Below are 20695 nucleotides of genomic sequence, written 5' to 3'. Positions count from 1 at the left end.
GTCCTTAAAATATATCGTGCTACAAAAACATAGTTTTGTGTTAATTTACGAGAAACACAAAAAAAGTGACTGCCAAAGGTATGATTCCACTGCTTTTAGTGGAAGTATGGTTCAATTTTAAGGTGTTCCTTTGGTAATAATTTTTTTACGATGTTTCAAAAATTGATTTGAATTACAATCTGCCTGTTTTGCCCACTTTACTCTGAGACAACGTTTTTGTGCAACCCAAATAGATTTTTATAAAAAATGAAGTTTCAATATTGTATGCGCTAAAATTTGTAGTTTATTCGACGCTTAGTGCAGTCAAATTCAAGTGGGGATGTTTGAGTTTCAAATTTATGTCATACTCTATGTATGCGCCATGAAAAAATATACCTATTACCAAAAAACCCAATGCTCTAACTTCTTTTTATTATACACAAGGCAGCATAATAGCCTTGTGAAAATAACGTAAAGACCTACTCAATGCTACAAGCCAATAATTTCCTGAACAGTCCACAATAAAACTACATATCAAACAAAAATGAACGAAATACGACAAAGTTAAATAAGTAGAAAAAAACATTGCTTTTTGTATGCAAGATCTTGAAGACTATAACTCAAATGATGACCAAAAGTCTCACCAAAAGCATAAAATATATAAAAATAAGTATTGAAAAATAGCCTGAATTTGATTCCTCTAGAGTTAAGATTTCACCTCCAATGCCACATGAAAGCAATAATGAACAAATATGAGAATTAACACCTTTTCCTTAAACAGCAATTCCAACAAATTCGAGTGCTAGTGGAAAATACCACGAGATCAGTAAACAAAAAAATAAGCAGTATGACAACCGTCAGAAATCTAACGCCGATAGCTTACTATTGAGTGTTAGATTTCTTTATCATCTTTATATTTATCAGCTATATAATTTCTCTAAATCAGAGCCGGCAAAACATTGACAGATATTGAAGCCCCCACGAAATTCGAGGAACTTTGCTTCTGCGATACAGTGAGAACCTAAAATTTAATGAAGGAAATTGTTTGGCCCGGGAAATTTAGTCATCCGAGTAAACAGGGGACGGTCATCTCGAAAGATTTTGTAAAATTCTGTCAAAACATAATAAGAGGATGCGTGTCTTAAAAATTCCCCCAGATAAGCATTGACTTTGCAAAATTTTTTACAAGATGAACATTCGTCTTAAATGTTCTTACAAAAAAAACATTCGTCTATCAAAACTTTTTTTAAAAAATCTTTGTCTTAAAAGTGTTTTACAAGGCATCTTATAACAACATGACGGGTATGAACATGTCTTTTTTCAAATAAATAGTTGCATATTCATCTTTCAAGTACGCACAATCATTTTATAGTTTTCATTTCACAAAATGAAAATTAACCCGCACAAAAGAGAACCAATGAGAGCGCAGCTCATCTAGAACAAACTTGCGAGAATCATACAAGACAGGCATTGATCTTGTAAGATCTTTTTTAAATGAAATTTGCAAGAACTTATAAGATAACAAGGAGGCTCGGTAAAGTGCGATCGCACATAAGGTTCCGACCCCGCTCATCCAAAATTTCGGCATAATTCTCTACCAAACGAGGAACAGATAGAAAAACCCAAAATTCAAATAATTTTCAAAAAAGATTTGTATATGAACGAAAAGATAGCCTCCAAAAGCAAATAACTCTGTGGAGTAAAAAAAAATGATGCATTAGATAGATGAGATATGCCAATATTAAGAAAGCATTTCAAAACGAACAGCAAAGTTAAACAATAACAACAACAACAACAACAACAACAACAACAACAACAACAACAACAACAACAACAACAACAACAACAACAACAACAACAACAACAACAACAACAACAACAACAACAACAACAACAAACATTAATTACATCAAAAACTTTATGTCCGTTTTAAAAACAAAACTTAATATCACAGTCAAAATAGTGTCAAATGAAACTGAGACTAAACAAAAAAAATTGTAGATGATATGGGATCAGTCAATAATAATGCTTGGTAACAATTAGACAATAAAGAACAAAAGCTGTTAAAACAGTTGAAAACAAGTTGAAAAATTCGCTCATTTTTTTTTAAAAAAATAATTAATTTCAAAGCAATGAAAACAATTGGAAATCAAGTAAAAAGTCCCATAGGTTTAAAATTCACAATGCTTCTACATACGGGAATTGAAAACTGTCGGTATTCAATTTCTAATTCGGTTACAAAATATCAACAAATAGAGAACAAACAAAAAATCAGTTAAAACTTGCTAGAAAACGCTTTCGAAGCCGTAAAGCCCTACTTTGGCCCTCAATATATGTTTGATTGCAGCCTCAGCAAACACCACTAAAGGATTATGTGACCTCTAATGAATGAAACTAGGTAACAATTGGACAAAAAGAAAAAAGGCAAAATTAGGTAATACTAGTTTTTTTTTCGAAAAAAAATTGTTTCCAAAGAGATCAAAGCCACTAAATACAAAATGGAATAACTAAATAGGTTCGTTTATTCTTCCAAAGGAAACCCTTGAGACCTGCAATTATCTAGAATATGTCTTACGTCTACAAAAACAACGTCAAAAACGACTTAGATCAAAAATTATTTTACGTTTTTTTGTGGAAAACGCGTGTCGAAGACAGTAAAGTCAGAACGAATTTTTTAAAAAACCTTAGATTTTGTGACACCAATCTTTTTTGACACTTTCCCTTGACAACAAAAATGTCATATTTGGCATGTATTTAACGAGACTAGTTAACAAACAGAAAAAGAAATGAACAAAACTTTCGAAGTAAAAACGTGTTTTTTTTGGAAAACAACTGTTTTCAGAGTCATGAAAGCCATCAGTTATCTACTACTATCCAAATAGCTGCTCATCTATTTTTTCATGAATAGCAATGAAACCGCGTTATTGTACCGGAAAATAACATTAATCGTATTATTGTACGACTTAAAGACAAAGTAAAAAAAAATATTTGAAATTCTTCAAGATAGTAATGTCGAAGCCGTTAAAACCAAAATCTACATCTTTAAGGATCAGAATATTATCAATTGTGCTCTATTTTGAACGCCAACAATGTAATATATGAACTGTCGATAACGTGATAATGTGACAAAACTAGAAAATGTGAAAAATGGGAAAAAAAACTAAAAATTAAGAAAGTTTGAAATCTAGTTGTATCAAAGCCAGTAGTCATAACTTGAGGCGTAAAACCGCAATAAAGATTGAATTTGATTTCAATAGAAAGAAGAAGCATTCTTTCATTGCGGACTATCAAGCTACAAGTTGACCAACGAAAGACAAAAATAGAGGCAAAAGTTCAATGAGTCATTATTTATTTGAAAATCAAATACTTTTAAAACTCAAAACGAACATAAGCTTTCAAGTAATCAACTAGATAGAGCACTCCCAACGAAATTCGATATATGAATTGTCAATAACGTGATAATGTGTCAATTTTAGAGAATGTGAAAAATGGGCAAATAACTAAGAATAAAATAAAATTTAAAATCTAGTAGTATCAAAGCAAGAAAACCATAACTTAAGGCGTAAAACCGCAATAATGATTGGATTTATATTCAATAGAAAAAAAACATGCTTTCATTGCTGTCACTAATCTACAAATTGACCAAATTAAGTGAAAAATGGAGGCAAAGATCAATAAGCCTTTATTTATTAAAAAACCAAATTTTTTTAAAAGTCAAAACGACCATAAGCGGTCAAGTAATAAACTAGAAAAACTATTTTGGATATAATTAGGCAGTCAAATGGACCTATCAATAGTAAGCTTTGATTTTAAATTTTCTTTTATTTAAATAATATAAAAAAGATCAAATTTTTTTTTAATAAAAAGATCGACTGATTAACATCCGAATTATTTTTGGATTGTTACAGTCCACAATTGGTCCAAAACTAGCCCTGCTAATGCTGTTTGTCAATTAAGAACACCTAATTTTTCAAGTGTTATAGAGATAGATAATTTGTTAGTTAAAAAATCAAAAAAATTGCCGCGTTTTTGATAATCAACGAGTAAAGTTAGCAAAAAACGGCAAAGTTTTAATTACAGAGCACTCTCAACGAAATTCGATATATGAATTGTCAATAATGTGATAATTTGTCAATTTTAGAAAATGTGAAAAATGGGCAAATAACTAAAAATAAAATAAAATTTTAAATCAGTAGTATCAAAGCAAGAAAACCATAACTTAAGGCGTAAAACCGCAATAATGATTGGATTTATATTCAGTAGAAAAAGGAAGCATTCTTTCATTGCTGACACTAATCTACAAAATGACCAAATTAGGTGAAAAATGGAGGCAAAGTTCAATAAGCCATTATTTATTAAAAAACCAAATTTTTTTTAAAGTCAAAACGACCATAAGCTGTCAAGTAATAAACTAGACAAACTATTTTGGAGCTAATTAGGAAGTCAAATGGACCTATCAATAGTGAGCTTTGATTTTAAATTTTCTTTTATTTAAATAATATAAAAAAGATCAATTTTTTTTAATAAAAAGACCGACTGATTAACATCCGAATTATTTTTGGATTGTTACAGTCCACGATTGGTCCAAAACTAGCCCTGCTAATGCTGTTTGTCAATTAAGAACACCTAATTTTTCAAGTGTTATAGAGATAGATAATTTGTTAGTTAGAAAATCATAAATAAATGCCGCGTTTTTGATAATCAACGAGTAAAATTAGCAAAAAACGGCAAAGTTTTAATTACGGGCACTCCAAACCGAAGGTGAAGTAGAAATGACCCCCTTTTGAGTCTACAAAGAATGTGTTGGTGGTGTTTGGGTGTGTACTTCCTGCATGCTTAATCCAAGTGGACTAAAGAAACTTATTTCGTGCTATTTTTGATGAAGAACTCTGAATTTTGTAACATTTAGCCAGAATTTTTGACAAAAAAAAAGAAATAGCCAAGAATATTTTTTTTGTCTTTGGCAATAAAATCAAAAAACATTTTTTTAAATATTGGCAAAATTGTAATCGAAAATTGGCGAAAATTCCGGAAAATGTGAATAAAATCAACGGAATTCACTCTATTTTCTCAAAAGTTTAAACCTCGATAACTCCCTGTAAAAAACGAAAATAAAAAAAATCTTTTTAATTCCATATGCTACGCTGGACAAGCTTTCTAATGATACCAGTCTCAACTCTCTACGGTGAATATAGCGATCGGCCAAAATTGACTGAACAAAAAAAACCCATTTGAGTATATAGTTCCTCCCCCCTCAAGAGGGTCGGAACAACAGTTCTTTGCCAGAATCTGCCGACAAAGCCGTTCATGAGCTCTGAGACGATGAAACTCTTGTTCAACAGCTCCACAGCAATAGATAAACAGTTAGAGAAAATTGATAGTACAGTTGCGTATTATGGACATTTTTGTTTTACTGGGTGGGATTACATTTGGAAAATGACATGGGGTGAAATAAAACAAATTAAATATTTATAAAATTCTTTACTCTCAATCAAACCTATTTCGCGACAAATACCTTTACATCACTATAAAACTTTTGATAACATTTTACTAGTTATATTAAGTTAACAACTGAAGTTTTTTGCAATGAAATCATTATTTATCAAAGCGTAGGAAAAAGTTGTTGCAGAATGTTTAAAAAATATATATTTTGCTTAGGCTCTCAGTAAATAAAGGAAGAAAAAGGATGCTAAAAAGAGAGAATTATAATCATTTTTTATAAAATAATGATGAACAGGAGACTAAAGATTTTTATTAACACCAATCAATTGCTGTAACAAAACTTTAATTTTTTTTTTCAATTTTTATTTTATGAACAGCGATAAACTATATTTTAATAACTAAAGTAAACAGTTTCCATAGATATATAGAAACCAAAAGAAGAAAATTTAAGCTTTTACAAAAAGGAGAAAATTTAAAATAAAGCTGAAAAATAAAAACCTGCTGTTACCAAAATTCTTAACTTCGAGGCGCTGATAAGTTTTTGAACAATGAGCGTATAAGATCCAACTGTGTTACAGGAACAGCAACAAAGTTGCTTATTTTGCATTTTTTCGTATGTAAAAAAAAGCAAATAATAGAAAGAAATATCATCTTGTCTCAAGTTTTTGTTAGTAAAAATTTTTGGAATTTGAATTGCTTTGATCTGCTTTGGCGAGCTGTCATTGCCTTCTTTAGCTTCTAGTGATATTTAGAAAAGATATCAGATGAAGGAAAAAAAATATTAGTCTTCTGCTTTATACTTTGTTTTGGAAGATCGTTTTATATTTATATTTTATATTTTGGAAGATCGTTTTAAATGAGGAAGCAATAACTTTTAAACCGGCTGTTGGATTTTTAGATATTTGTTCCGACTCCACTTGTGGGGGGAGGAACTATATACTCAAATGCATGTTTTTTGTTCAGACAATTTTGGCCAATCGATATATTCATCGTAAAGAAATGTGAGTGGTATCATTAAAAAACTGCTCCAGCGTAGAAATCAAAATTATATTTTTCTGGATTTCGTTTTTTTCTAAGAGATATCGAGGAGTGAAGTTTTGCGTGAACGTGGGATATTTGGCATAATTTTAATCAGTTTTAGTGTAATTTTTCTTCAAATTAAGAAATTCTCTATCCGAATAGTTTTTCAAAATTAAATTTCATGCCACAAAAAGAAGAAATTTTATGTTCCTAAAAGACTTAAGACGATAAAAAAGACTAGTTCTGGTCTCATAGGGAAGTTCATTATCAAAAAAATTCGAATTCTAATTTGAGAACTATTAGAAAATTTCCACTTTTTTAGTTTTTTTAAGTCACCTAGAGACTTGTCAATTTTCAGATCGAGGTTATTGACGAACCTCTTTTACAGTCAAATGCAGCCAATGACCAAAAAATTTTGTTTTCAAGGAATTACACATGTTCTTTTGGCTTCGCCTCTGAGTTATCGTAATTTTAAATGAATTTTCGAAATTCTTTATGAGGTTTTACTAATTTTTCGGAGTCCTAGGGCACGCACTCAATGACTAACCGTGCAATATATTCCGTAATGAACGAGACTTAAGTGAACATATCTAGTGCTTTGATTAGACAGCTAATGGCTGTTAAAACTTTAAAAATAATTTTTTGCCCCTTTTTGTTGTTGTTTTCATAAAAGTCAGAAGACATATTTTTGATGTCTTATTGATTACCTATTCACGAAAAACATCCTTGTTCCCCCTCGGGTCATTTTATAGCGTATTTATTGACTTCCCTTAAGAGCGTTTGAAATTAATAGCTGTTAAGACTTTAACAATAATTTAGCGAAAAATTTTTTGTCAAGCATTAACCAATCTTAAAACTTTTTCGCGAACTGTTAGTCAGTCTCCGTATTGAGAGGACCCAATTCTTTTCAAAAGCAGCTAAAATAATCTGGTTAGCGATTTTATCTTCTAACTAATGGTTATATGACTTCAATGACGCAAGATTTCAACTTGTTTTTAAATTTTTCTTGTTTTTAAATAGATTCTTTTTACATTATCCAAATATTGATAGCTACCATTGGGTTAAAAAATACTTTCAATGGATCACAGATAAAGTTTTCATGAAAAAGCTTACGGTTTATTTAGATTCGACATTCTCTTCTTGCATTTTTCAACTGATCTTTTGATTTCGGCCTGTTTTTGTTATTGTTTTCACTGTGATAAGAATTACTGTGCTGTCTTATTGATTATCTATGCATGACAAACATCCTTTGCCTCCTATTGGGTTATATTATAGCGTAGTTATTGACCTCCGTTGAAAGCTTATGAGTTTAATGGCGGTTAAGACTTAAAACCTAATTTTTCGAATTTTTTTTTGAAAACTAATCAGTCTTATTTTTTTGTGAACTGTTGGTCAGTCTCGGTTTCTACAGGATCCCTTTCTTTTCTATTGCAACCAAAACTAATCTGCTTAGCGGTTTTTTTCTAGCTATAAGTTTTAAAACTTCAATGCAACCAGTTTTCATTTTTTTTTTATTTTTTGCGTACTTTTTCTTATTTTTGGATCCCTTTGAAATCTTATCACATTAGTTGTTTACTGATAATTCCCATTGGTTTAGGGAAGACGTTCAACGGATCATAGATGAAATTTTCAGAGAAGAGCTTATGATTTAATTTGCTTCGATACTTTTTCCGGCACTTTTCTACTGAATTTTTGGTTTTTGCCTGTCTTTGTTGTTCTTTTCATAGTCACAAAATTGTTGTGAGGTCTTATTAATGAATTATGAATGACAAAGAATTTTTTGGTCGCATTGAGGCATAATTTAGCGTATTTACCGGCTTTCGTTGAAAACTATTGAATTTAATAGCGTTGATACTACTAGTTTTCTCATAAATTTCGTGGTTATGTATTTGTTCATATTTGTTGATTTTTTAAAATTATTTTGATAAAAAAGAAAAATCCCAATGCTATTTAAAAATTAATTTAAAATAGGAAAGTTTTTACTGAAAAGTTTATTTTTTAATGCCTTCGACACTTTTCTCACTCAATTGTTTATTTGAATTTGCTGTTTTGGCCTGTTTTTGTTTTTAGGTAGCCGTAATTTGCTCACAGGTTTCATATTCATTGACTGCATTTTGACGTTGTTACTAGTTGCTTTTAACTTTAAATTTCCAGTTTTGCCATAAAATTTTTGTTTTTTTTTAAATTTTTTTGTTTGTTTTTTTGTTTTGTAGTCTTTTTAATGACAGATATCAGTGGCGATGTAATCAGGCATGGCATTATGTTTCCAATTAGTAGTTAAGTTCTCTAACGATTGTTTTAAACTCAAACATCTATTATTGTTATCTCATCTCATTCATTTGGTTGAGAATTAAGTCAAAAATTTAGATGAACTCGGGTCGGAACATCATGTGCGAACGCACATTAGCGAGCCTCCTTGTCTAAAAAGGTCTCAAGTACGCGTAAGTGGTGAAAAATGTAGTATAATTCGAGCAAAATTTTGATTCTATTTAACTACTATATGGCTACTAATTTTTCTCATCCTGGCTGATGAAATGCTGGTTGTTGTTTTTGGAAAAAAAAACTTTTTTTTCTAACAAAAATCGTCTGCAATCTTCATATTACCGAGTAATTTAAAATAATTGCTTCTGCAATTAGATGGCCGTCTCTTTCAAAGAGCGGATCTAATCAATCTTTGAGGGTTAAAATTGAATAATTTCTCAATTACATGGGTTTTGGTCCTACACAAATACAGTGACCCCCTTTAGTTTTTCTCCTCCAAAAATGTATTTTTCAAACGTCTGTGTCCATTTTTAAAAAAATGATTTCCGACTTTTGTATTTTGAGATATTCTGAAACAAATGGCTTGCAAATCCATTCCTGCGAAAACATTTTTTACGCAGGGAAGTTGGGGTTTCAAAATTACTACAATTGCTTCTTATCATATCCGCTACTCTCTATGCTTTTACTGCAATCCTCTGAAGATCGGAATCGAGAAAAATCGGAACCAATTTCGATTAAGAAAATGATGCCCTTTGTCGCCTATAAGGGCTTCGCTCAACATCGTTTCGCGGCCCTTTAAAGCGGGTGACACCATCAAATACATTTTTCATCTACAAAAACTATATTATATAACAGATTATGTTCATATGTGGGAAGAAATGAGCGGATCTGTCTGGACTATTTGAGGTTTTAATTAATCTTGTACGACTACTGATTAATTTTCACAATTATATTCCAATTAGCTTATACAATCTACCTTTGAGGACATCATTCAGCAATGCTCTGTAAAACTTACAGCATAAAAATCTAATCCAGAATTCTAGAATTTGCTTTTGTATGGTTTTAATGTACATTTAACCTTGCATTACAGATATATAAATGCACAAACATCCAAAAATGGTAAGAATATGTATATCTTCTCTCTGTCCTCAATTCGAGGCAGATTTTTGTTTTGGTTGCGTATAGTCGTAAATCTTTCATATGAGGCAACTGATAACGTACAGAATGGGATGTTTACTTCAGGTTGATTTATTTATTAACCCTGCATATTAACGTGTCCACTGTACAGTCGGTTCCCATTCCTTGTTCTTTTCCTGTATGCATCACTGGCCAGGTAGTGTGCACAGTAGTGTCCATCATTAATTTATGGTATGAGCAAATGTGTCTTCTCAAATTCAAGCGCCTCCCCGTCCCATTTACCCCCCCCCCCCCTATTTCCCAATTTGCAAGCCACAGCTTACAACAAACTACCTCCCCCCATTCGCTTCCCTCTTAACCTGGAGCTGGGATGGAATTGATTTCAATAGTCCTACTTGGGGCCAAATAAGGAAAAACCGGAGACAAATGGAACCAAAATTCAGACAATATGAAAAATTGAAAGAAATCAATTGAAATGTTTTGGATCAAAATGAAAAATAAACAATCGCGGCATGAACAAAGTTAGCTGACAGAAAATTATGGATCAGTGGAAAACAAAAAGCATTAAAAGGCGGTGCTCTTGCTACTTTTGATCTATTCAATTGTCAGGTTAAAACAATTCTGAAACAATTGTAAACTTATTTGACCAAAAATTAGTCGAAGTTCCACCTACTTTTGCCATCTTGGTTGTTTGTTTTTGAAAACAACTGGTCAAATATTGTTCATGCTAAGTCACAAAAAATCAATACCAATGAAAAAAACTTTAATTGCAAGCTGGCAAGAAAAATGTGCTAATTGAGGGTTAGGTTCGGAAATAATACGACTTATCGTAAAAACTTCGTTTGAAAAAGATAATCGATTATTTCAGTGTTTGTTTGCTTATAAGACGTGAAATCGAATAGTAAAGTAACCCAAAAATAATATGAAAAAAACTGCATAATATATTTTGCTGGAATTTATGGAACTTCACTTACACGTGAAAAGTTACCAAATCAAATTCCCTTGAAACATTTTGAATTAATGTAGACTTTTTGGTACGCCTGTTCAATGATGAATGAACAAAAACAGCCGCCTTGCAGACGCTGGCGATCAATTTGGCCAATGGCATGAATTGTTCCGGTGTATACAAATTGTGTAGTAGAAGGCGCCCTCTATTTACGACCAGTTTTAAATTGCTCAGACCAGCGGAGTCAAGTTTACTTCCTCTACAGTGAATTGACTGTACTTGAAATAGAACCATAAACAAACAAATAAACAGAAAGTAGGTTGAGGAGAAGAGTTAAAAATCAAAATTGCGCATCAATAAATTGAATTTTAGCGCATATAGAGCAAAAAATGATCAACTGCTACTGAAAAATAGCTTTGGACAAATAAGACTAACCCTAGTCCAAACCTAAACTTATGGAAAGACCCAAATAGTCTGCTGGTGGGAGGTCAATATTGACCAAAATTGCACAGTTGAGTTTCTAGGTTAAGGTCAAGCAAAAGAGAATTTAATATCGAGCATGGTCTTTTCATGGGTCGAGAAATTGTTTTCTTACAGGACTTTTTAGATCAAGAACTGTCTTTTAGTATGTCGACTTTTGCTGCTGAAGTACTTTCTTTTCTGCTGCAGTACTTTCTTTTGCTGCTGCAGTTACTGAAGCAACAACGAAGCAAGACTAAACAGTATTGCACAACTGCATTCCGACTTAAAATACAGTTGCGAAACTGCCAAAAGTAGCAAGAATGTTTGCATTTCTTAAGATAAAGCAGATATTACTTTTTAAAAACAATCATATTTTTAATGGATTGATGGTTCATCATAGTTAGAGATGATGACAGAAAATACATGCTGACTATCTTATTAGAAATAGTGAACAATAAATTGGCGGACTAAATTTTTTAGTCTAAAATACAAACTCATCAAAAGATTTTTCCTCTACACATGATTTGACAATAGCTCGACCTAAATTTCGTAATTCATTAAATTGAGGAAAAAAGACCCGTGATAAATTATTTTTTCACTTTTGATTTGACTTTTGCTCAACTTTTGATTTGACTTTTGCTCAAATTTACTCCCCAATAATTTTGGTCGAAGAAAAGTCCAGCACCCAATTTTGGTCGAGCAAAACTCCAGCGTAACATTTTGCGTCAAGCATTACTACATGTGATTACTAGACTCAGCAAACCTTTTTCCATAGTTCCGTTGAGTCCAGCATGGTCTACTCATGCCATTTTTTGTTCTAGCACAATAGATCAAAGTCTAGACTAGTGAACCCTCTATGGTAAACAAAAAACAGGTATATTTTCAGGAAAAAGTTTTGTTTACAAAACATTTTATGATAAAGTTTTTTGAAGTCACTTCCGCGAAAAAAAACTTTGTAGTTGTTTGCTTCCAGATAATAAGAAACCTTAGATATTTAGCACACTATTTTTGCAAAATACTAAAAACACCTGAGCTCGCTAGTGAGGTCGACTGCAGTGGTTCGACAGACGTTTTTCGTACATTTAACGTTTGGAATTAACAATTTGAAGATAGAAAACGATAATAATTTGTTCATATACGCTATCGAAACACATCAAATGATAATTCCTCTAGTAATTAATTCCATGTAGTTTTTATTTTAAAAATTCAAATAGTTTTTTTGAAAAGGATCATTTTGGTACTAAAAATTGTTTTTGAACAAAATTATAAGCAGTTTTTTTTAAAAAAAGACAAACAATTCGTTTCAAGTCAACACTAGGAAAGTTGAAAGTCATGAAGAAGCAAAATGTTGAACAAATGATATTTGAGAAAATCATTATCTTCAGTTAAAACGAAAAGTAAAGCCTTGCTGTTTTCAACAATCGAATCGAAATAATTTTTACAGACAAAAAGAAGCGTCTCAAGCAGTAAAAGGAAGAGTAGATAGACTCGAAATATAAAAAATATAAAATTTTGTTTGTTCATTCCAAAATGTACATGTTGATGGAAATTAACAAAAAAAGATGGATACATAAGCAACTTTTGGCACTTCAAACCCACAAATTTGAGTTTATAAATCCACACTTAAAATTGTTGAGCTTCACTGTAGAGTTAGTCAAAACGATAAGCTGGTTGAAGCCGAAAATTAACTGGTTGGACACTATCAAAGTAATTCCACTTGCAGAATCAATTTGCCATTTAAAACATCTCATCAAAGTCCTGCCACAATTTAAAATTTTCCTCAATCGCAAAAATGAGCTGCAGCATTTGCATAGGAAAACCCCTTTTCACCTTTTTATGCTAAAAAATGACAGCCAATGAAATTTAGTTGAATGCGGACATATGTCTCTCACTCATTGATCAAAATTAAGTTTAGTTGCAAATAGTTGCAAAGTGGGATTCCTGAGTACAATGGGGGACATAATGAAAAAGCAATCTAACAAAACTGAATCTGGAACTAAATGCATCATCAAAATAAACGCAGTTACAGAACTGAATAAAAGCTTATAATGAAGCTTTTTCAATAGGAACTGCACACTTGTTATTTGTGGTCTCCATCAGAAGCTGAAAATAATATAACGTAAAATACGACAAGATCAATCATTTTTCTAAACATTCAAATGTTTCTCAATTAAATTTGAGCATACACTGTATATTCTCTTTCAATTGACGTCTTTGAACAAGCGAACTCACATCTTCATATCTTCATCCTTAAGTCAATTGAATGTAATTAAAAAATTTCAGTTAACTATCTGATTTTTCATTGAAATGTTTGAAAAAATGCTTCAAAAAGTATTTTCTTAAAAATGTTTGAAATGTTTTTTTCTCTAAATGTTTTAAATGTTGATATCAAAATTGATGTTTCTAAATGGCTGCAATGATAATTTATCAACTGTTTTTTGTTTCTCAGTGCAATTTTTCCGTGTAACATCTTGGTACTGTGGTTATATTCTGCATAAATTTTTAATACTTATTAGCCAAATGGTTTTGAATTTTTAAGATAAACAAAAATAGCCCGCTTCAAAGCACGCTTGTTTTTTATTTCTTGCTGAAATAACTGTTTCAGCATCGTTTAATTTCTCTGAGTGCTTATCGAAAACATCTTTGGTAAATAACTGTTCAAATTCTATATAAAGTGTTTTTTGAATGGAAGATAAGTCATATCTGCTTACCGTTTTATTTCATATTAATGGATGCGATTAAAGCTCGGGAAAAAAATTCAAACCTATGATTGCCAGGTTGTTATCAAATTAATGCAACTTATGCATGTGCTGTCAGTTATAACAGTTAAAAGGAAAGACATAAACCGCCACAGAGCTTTCTTAAAAAACACAGAATTACCGTTCTAAAGACAAGCATTTGTAGTTTTTATTTTTCCCGTATTTGGTCTTTGGCGGCGTCTTAGAAGTCTGTGATTAATATTAGCATAAGCAGATTACCAAAATTACAAAAAAATCGAATAAAAGTTTTTAACATACACTTTCTCTGAGGTGTGTCACGCATGAAATAAAATCTCGAAATAGGATTCTATTATAAAAGATTACAAATAAAAACCAATGCCGTAATAATCAACCAGCTCACAGAATAAACACGCAATTCAATATTCGGAAACTATTTGACCAAAGAGACCAAACACATTTGACAAAATGAAACATTTGTTCATCATGGGTTATCTTTGCATTGTGATTATTTGGTTTTTGTTAGCCGCATCCATAATGTCACTTCATCAAAAAAAGACACCACTAACGGAAAAGATTTGTCTTACTAATGGTGAAAACAACTCGTTCTCTGCCGAAAAATATGTTTACTAACATGATAAATTTGCTTGGGCGAAGTAAACAAGTCATTTACAGTTTTACTAACTGATTTACAGTTTCCACATCCTCAAAGAACATGAGTGGTTGTAAATCAAATTTTTCTCCTTTTTCCAGCATACCATGCAGTTTTTTATATCAATATCCTCAAAAACTTTTCTGCACAAGAAATACACAGTAACACTTCGAAAATTCTGGCTAGACATCTGGAACCACGCTGGCCATAAATTTGAGGAGTTCTCAGTGACTTCAAGCAGAGTCATGTATACTATACGTAAACCTTTCAGGATTAAACATTGAAAATAATCTCATTTAGTTGTCTTTTTATCAGGGTAAGAAATTACGATCAACTCGTATTAATGCAGAGCCGATTTGTTATCAGCTAAAAAAAATTATTGATAAATTTTCAGCTATTATCGAGTTTGATGCACTACAGCTGTTTTATAATACACTATAGCGAAATGAAAAGATGTCAGAACCATTTTTAAATACATCATTGCTTAATGATGCCGAAGTAACCTGCTGAAAAATGCGCCTCCCTACTGAACTCCAAATGTAAAAATCTAGATTTTCGAGTGTAACATATTTTACTTCGTTTTCTCGCTTGGCGATTGCTATTTTGAAGCATAATTTGGGAACTTGAATCAAAACTATAGCAAAGAGCAGGTGGCCCAGATGGTACAAAAGATATCCGAAATTATAAAGATGCGACTATAATAACTGTTTCAAGAGACTAGGATGTAAGAGTTGAATGGTACACTTTTTTGGTAGCAAAAGAACAATCAATGAGAGCTCAACCGAATTGTGCATAGTTAGACAGTCAGTACAAATTTATGTATCAGAACAAAGAATTAGACACAAAACAAAAAATAATCAAAGTCAAAAATTGAAGGTAGGAAATTGCCAGGAAGAGATGAGTGTGGGGGGACTCGGATGCCAAAAAGCGCCGCACCGGCCGTATTCATTGGTTACGATTACAACAGTTGCATAACTTGAACCATTGTTGTCGTTATTAGACTACAAATTACTACGCTTTTATCGCCAAGGGTTATGCAGTAATAGCGGCGATAAAATAGTTTGATAAAATCGTAGTCTAAAAGCGAAGCAGTTAATTTGGCATTAAAATCCAGTTTACAATTAAAATTTTGTGAGCTGCAAAAAAAGTCATATGTCACAAAGGATCTAGATTTAACAATGGCAATTTTTTTTGAATCTCATTTAATTTAACTAGAACTTTGTTTTCTTATCTGCTTCAAAACCCAGAATCAATCCATTTTCTTTTCTTTTCTGTTATGCTCCCAGTGGCTTAACAAGTTGCATAGTAGGGGCTTGACAATGTCCCATGTTTGCTTGAGCCAACTTGGCTTTAAATTTTTTGCTTTTGCTTTCTCCCACCCCACAGGTATTCACCGCAGGCCTTAGGCGTTGCTTTGCTAGGTTTTGCTCTTACCATTTTGTTCCTTGGCTTCTCGTGGTTGCTTGTGGAGGGGGCATCCGTGCATGTTTGTGCATTGTATGTCTCTTTCTCTTCCCTTTTGCTCAATTTTTTTTTCTTCGGTTAAGTATTTGCACCTCAATGATGAAAAGGAAAAAACATTCGAGTACGAGGAAAAAACTTATGAAAAAATCAAAAAAGGTTGACAAGAATGAAAGAAAAATGCAGAAGCGCTAAGGACCTTCTCTGGTTTTCTTGTTGCTATAGATTGATAATACGATGTCTTTGGTTTCCTTAAGATGCTTTTTTTCTTTGACTTCATTTCTTAAAGTTGTCGACAAAGGTTTTCTCGCTATAAGAGACGTTTTTGCTCATTTAAAAACGATAATTGTGTTCCTTTTCTGTAGGATAGGTAAATTTTGGTTATCCTAGGGTCTGTATTCAAAACAGTGTTTTGTAAAATCTTGTCAAAAACAATTAATCTTCTCAGAATCTTGTAAGAAAAAAATCTTGTAATAATAATGTAAAACAGGTTGAGCATGTAAGAATTTTGTGAGAGTCTTGTATGAAAAGTTAACCGTTTTAGATCTTGTAAGAAACTTATAAAAAAAATTTGTTAAATTTAACAACATCTTGTAAGAATCTTTCAAGTTTGCCAGATCTTACAAGATTAACTTTTCTTTTCCACTCGGGAAGTTCAGCCTACATTGAAGTACGGTACGGATATGACATACAATGACTTTCATATTTTCAACGTTTCGCACTATACGTGATATCTGTCACATTAAAACACAACCGACTGACGTTTCGTGAATTGTTCTCAAACGATATGCAAGCTGTTGCCTTCATCGGTATCAAGCTGCTGTTGCTGCTTGTGAGGCTAGTTTAAACTTAAATGAGTTGTAAGTTGGTACGGTTGGGGATGAGTGGAATAGAGGGGGGGGGGGGTGAGGAGAGTGGGTGGGGGGTTCGAACCAAAAGGGATGGAGTGTGTGTAGTGAGGCGGTTGTGGGGGTCAAACTCTAAGAACCCTTCACACCATCAAATCATGCCTCCTCAACAATTTCCGTGAATCATATTCTAACATTCTATTAAGGTTTAGGGCTCTAAGAGTTCTGCTCAGCCCTTTAATGCCCTCCGGGCTTTACCTATTTATCCCATTGTTGACGACGAAAATTTAAATGGTCAGACAAAAAACTATCAGACGAAAAGTCGGTGGTACGAAAAATCGCATAACGAAAGACCAGCAGGACTAATATATTGTTCCTGACTTTCTTTGAGAGCAATTAAAAACGCAATTGACTTTGAGGATACCTAATTCTACCTTACTAAACTGTGGAAGTGTTTTATAAAGTAGATTTTGGCAGCCTAGCTTTTGAGGCTATTTGATTTAAGGTTGCCCAATAATGTTGAACTTACCTAAAATGAACGTGAATGCCTTGAACGCTTTTTTGTTCTGCGCCTCGGCCATAGACGCAACTGTGTCAATCATCGAAGAAATTTTCCTCGTTGAAGTTGCACTTGACGAATTAGACGCTTTCCGTTCACCAGAGCACCCGTTACAACTCAGCTTCTTATGCACACGCTTCTGCAGCGGAGACAGGGGAGCCCGTCTGATGGCCACTGGGCTACTTAGATTAAGTCGACCCTGCATTGCACTACAATTTAACTCATTCCCGAAGACTGACTTGATATTGTCTTCTGCTCTCTCGTTCGCTATGACAAAAATTGTGGCTCCTGACAACTCTACAGCGGCCGCGGCTGCTGTTTTGGCGACAACATTCGGACCTGTTTTCGTTTCGGAACTTAGGTTGACCGAGGATAAAGTCGGGCGTCGTTCGTGATTAACTTGAATTTTGGGCTGGGCTATGACCACATTTGCTTGCATGCTTTGCTTCATTCGTGCCGAAGTCTGATACAGTTTAACATAAAGCCCAAACAAGATCGGGGTCGGAATCCAAAAGTAGACCAAAGCTGCCAAAATTGATCCAAAAGGTGTGGTTTCGTAAAATGGAGTACAGTAATCCTGTTCATACGTAAATCCCTTAACCACACCAGGCCAGACGAATACTACAGCAAACCAGAATATCAGACAACCTAGCCAGACGTAAACTATGACCTTTTTGACCTTGATACTGGTTCTTTTAGCACGGTAACGCATCGGGTCTTCGATCGACAGGAAGCGGTCGATTCCGATGGCAATGATGTTGAATATTGAGACATGTGTTAGTAAGTGATCCAGTGTTAGATAGCTGTAACATAATGTCGGGTTCACCGGGGCTAAATCGAGCGGGGGAGTTGACACTATCAAACGGAATACGTATATTGACATTGAGAACAGACCTAAATGTAACAAGATTTTATCAGCTTCAATCGGTTAAACAACGCATCATATTACCATACCCCATAATGTGCATTTAAGATTTTCAACAACCGTTACAATAGAAAACGGCAAAAATACAAAATTTTTTTGGCAACAAGTTAGCTTTTCATTCAGTTGAGTTTAGCTCATTAAATTAAGTACTTTCGTAGACCTATTTTCAATTTCTTAAGTTTTCGATTTGAGAACTGAGACCTATTTTTAGAGAATAAGTAGACGTAATAGCTTCATATACATTTTTGATTGATTACATTTTTAGATTATTACAAAACTGAATTTTGAAAAAAAATTGCTGATACTTCTGATTTTTTTTTAAAAAAATACACTTTTCTTGTTATTTCCAAAGTACATATGTATACAGCAAGCACATATTGTATCAGACTTTATTTCTACTGAAATTTTGTTTTAAAAAATAACTTACAAGTGGAAAAAATTGCAGTGCAAAAGAACGTATAGATTGGCTTTTACTCAGTACGAATAGGGTGACCCCTGCTTTTGATTAAAAAATGCACTGCAAAATTTAAAGTATTTAAGTAAAACACCCCCGGGCCAGATTTTGAGACCTCATAATCCAATCTTGTTAAGGTAGAAGTAAAAGTGTGTCGAAAAACAAATGAAAATTTGTAAATATCTCCAATGAAGAAACATGAAAAATGCAATTGCAGTACAAAGTTTGATTCTAAACTGATATTCTTCAAGCAAATATTGAAAACAAGCGTGTAATCTTACATTTTGAGAATCAATGATGAAACAAAATTGATCCTAAAACAAAAATTTTTGGGCCCGGACAAAACAAAACACTTAAGTTGCGTTACCACACAAAAACTCTTTTCTTGATTTTTAGTGAAGAAAACTTACAAACATATTATCTAAAAATCTTCTTTTGGAAAGTATAAGTTGCATGAATTTTCTATTGAGATTTATGATCTATGATGTTTTATGATATTCTATTTGATGTTCTATTAATAAAATCTCAAATCTCATTCAAATCTAATGAGAACCAATTGGACACAAGAAAACTAGCAAAAGTTTCAAGCCTCAATTATTTTTCATCAACATCCGAAACAACACAAAAAATATTTTGACACTGATTGTTCAAAGAGAAGTGAAAACAACAAAAATTTAACGGCAGTCATTTAAATTTTTTTCCAGATTGAATAATATCTAGTCGTGGCTTGACCCAGTTCTTATCAACCTATAAAAACCACATTGGTCTTTAGTTTGCGCTACAGGTAAAAAACATCATGATTAAAAAAAGACTCAGTGACAACTATACACAAGTGTAATTTAGTTTATGCTTTTAACGCTATTTTGGAAAAATTGGATTTTCGTTTTTTTTTGTTAAAGTGATATCGAATTTTGGATATTGAGGCTACTAATAAGTTTCTTTATAAATTTGTAAAAAAAATTACCAGACATAATTGATTAATTTCGAACCAATTGCTCTTGAACGTATCACTGAAAGGGGCCTGGCTTGATTTTTGCAGCCAGTTTCAACTGGAACGATATTTAGTCTCACAAAATGGCAAAAAAATTTACAAGGAGACTTTGAAGATTTAGTTGTAGGCGTGTTTTCACTTGAGCTTTCTAAAAGAGACTCGAAAAATCAAAGTGGTCATATTTTGCAAGGAAACACATTAGACAACAATATTAAAAAATGGATCAAATTGTGAAATAACAAACAATCGGGCTGCTCTATTTATTTTGTACAGTTTGAGTAAAACTTCACAAGGGCGTACGCGAAGTTCGGGTTTGTGTTACTCAGTCAAAAACCCGTGTTGACCACCATAACTGTTTCTTGGAAACCATACGTAAAACTTGTATGGCTGTTTGGCTTCCTTGATACTAAACTTAAAGCAATACAAAAGTTTAGAGGTTATCTCAACTGACGTCTATTTAGTTACAGAGTACAACGAATGTATCGTAGTTGGCATTGGCCTTCAACAAAAGACAATTCTATGGTGGCTTGCAAACAATATCCAAGATCATAGACATTTATGGGATCACAAAATCGTACAAGATCAAAAAATTTTTTCTGCAGCCTCATTTTTGACCTCAAAAGGCTTTTCACAACATCCTAGGAGTAGAAAAATATGCAGATCTAAAAACTTTGCATAAAGAAGCTGTTATTGTGGATACTCTAACCCGACTTAACCTACTCTCTAAATTTTTCAAATCTGCAAAAACTAAAGTCAAATGTGGATTCTTTAACATTTTGATAGGCGAAAAACAGTGATTTATGCACGATTTATCCTATGATTTCTGCTAGAAAGTCTTCT

The 20695-nt window shown here is 32.7% G+C and overlaps 1 protein-coding gene across 4 annotated transcripts in view; it reads right to left on the bottom strand.

Annotated features, from left to right (window-relative positions):
* The window catches only part of LOC142339265 (muscarinic acetylcholine receptor M4-like), an 88971-nt gene that overhangs the window by 14184 nt on the left and 54092 nt on the right, over positions 1-20695 (bottom strand). For all 4 annotated transcript variants that reach the window (XM_075389155.1, XM_075389152.1, XM_075389153.1 and 1 more), the window contains exon 3: positions 17456-18379. In XM_075389155.1, coding sequence (XP_075245270.1) covers positions 17456-18379 — 924 coding nt within the window. The remainder of the gene's footprint in view (positions 1-17455; positions 18380-20695) is intronic.

Source organism: Convolutriloba macropyga, chromosome 5 (assembly GCF_964194025.1).
Source record: "Convolutriloba macropyga chromosome 5, txConMacr16.3, whole genome shotgun sequence".
NCBI classification, from domain to species: Eukaryota; Metazoa; Xenacoelomorpha; order Acoela; family Convolutidae; genus Convolutriloba; species Convolutriloba macropyga.
This window is presented reverse-complemented; position numbering and strand designations above follow the sequence as displayed.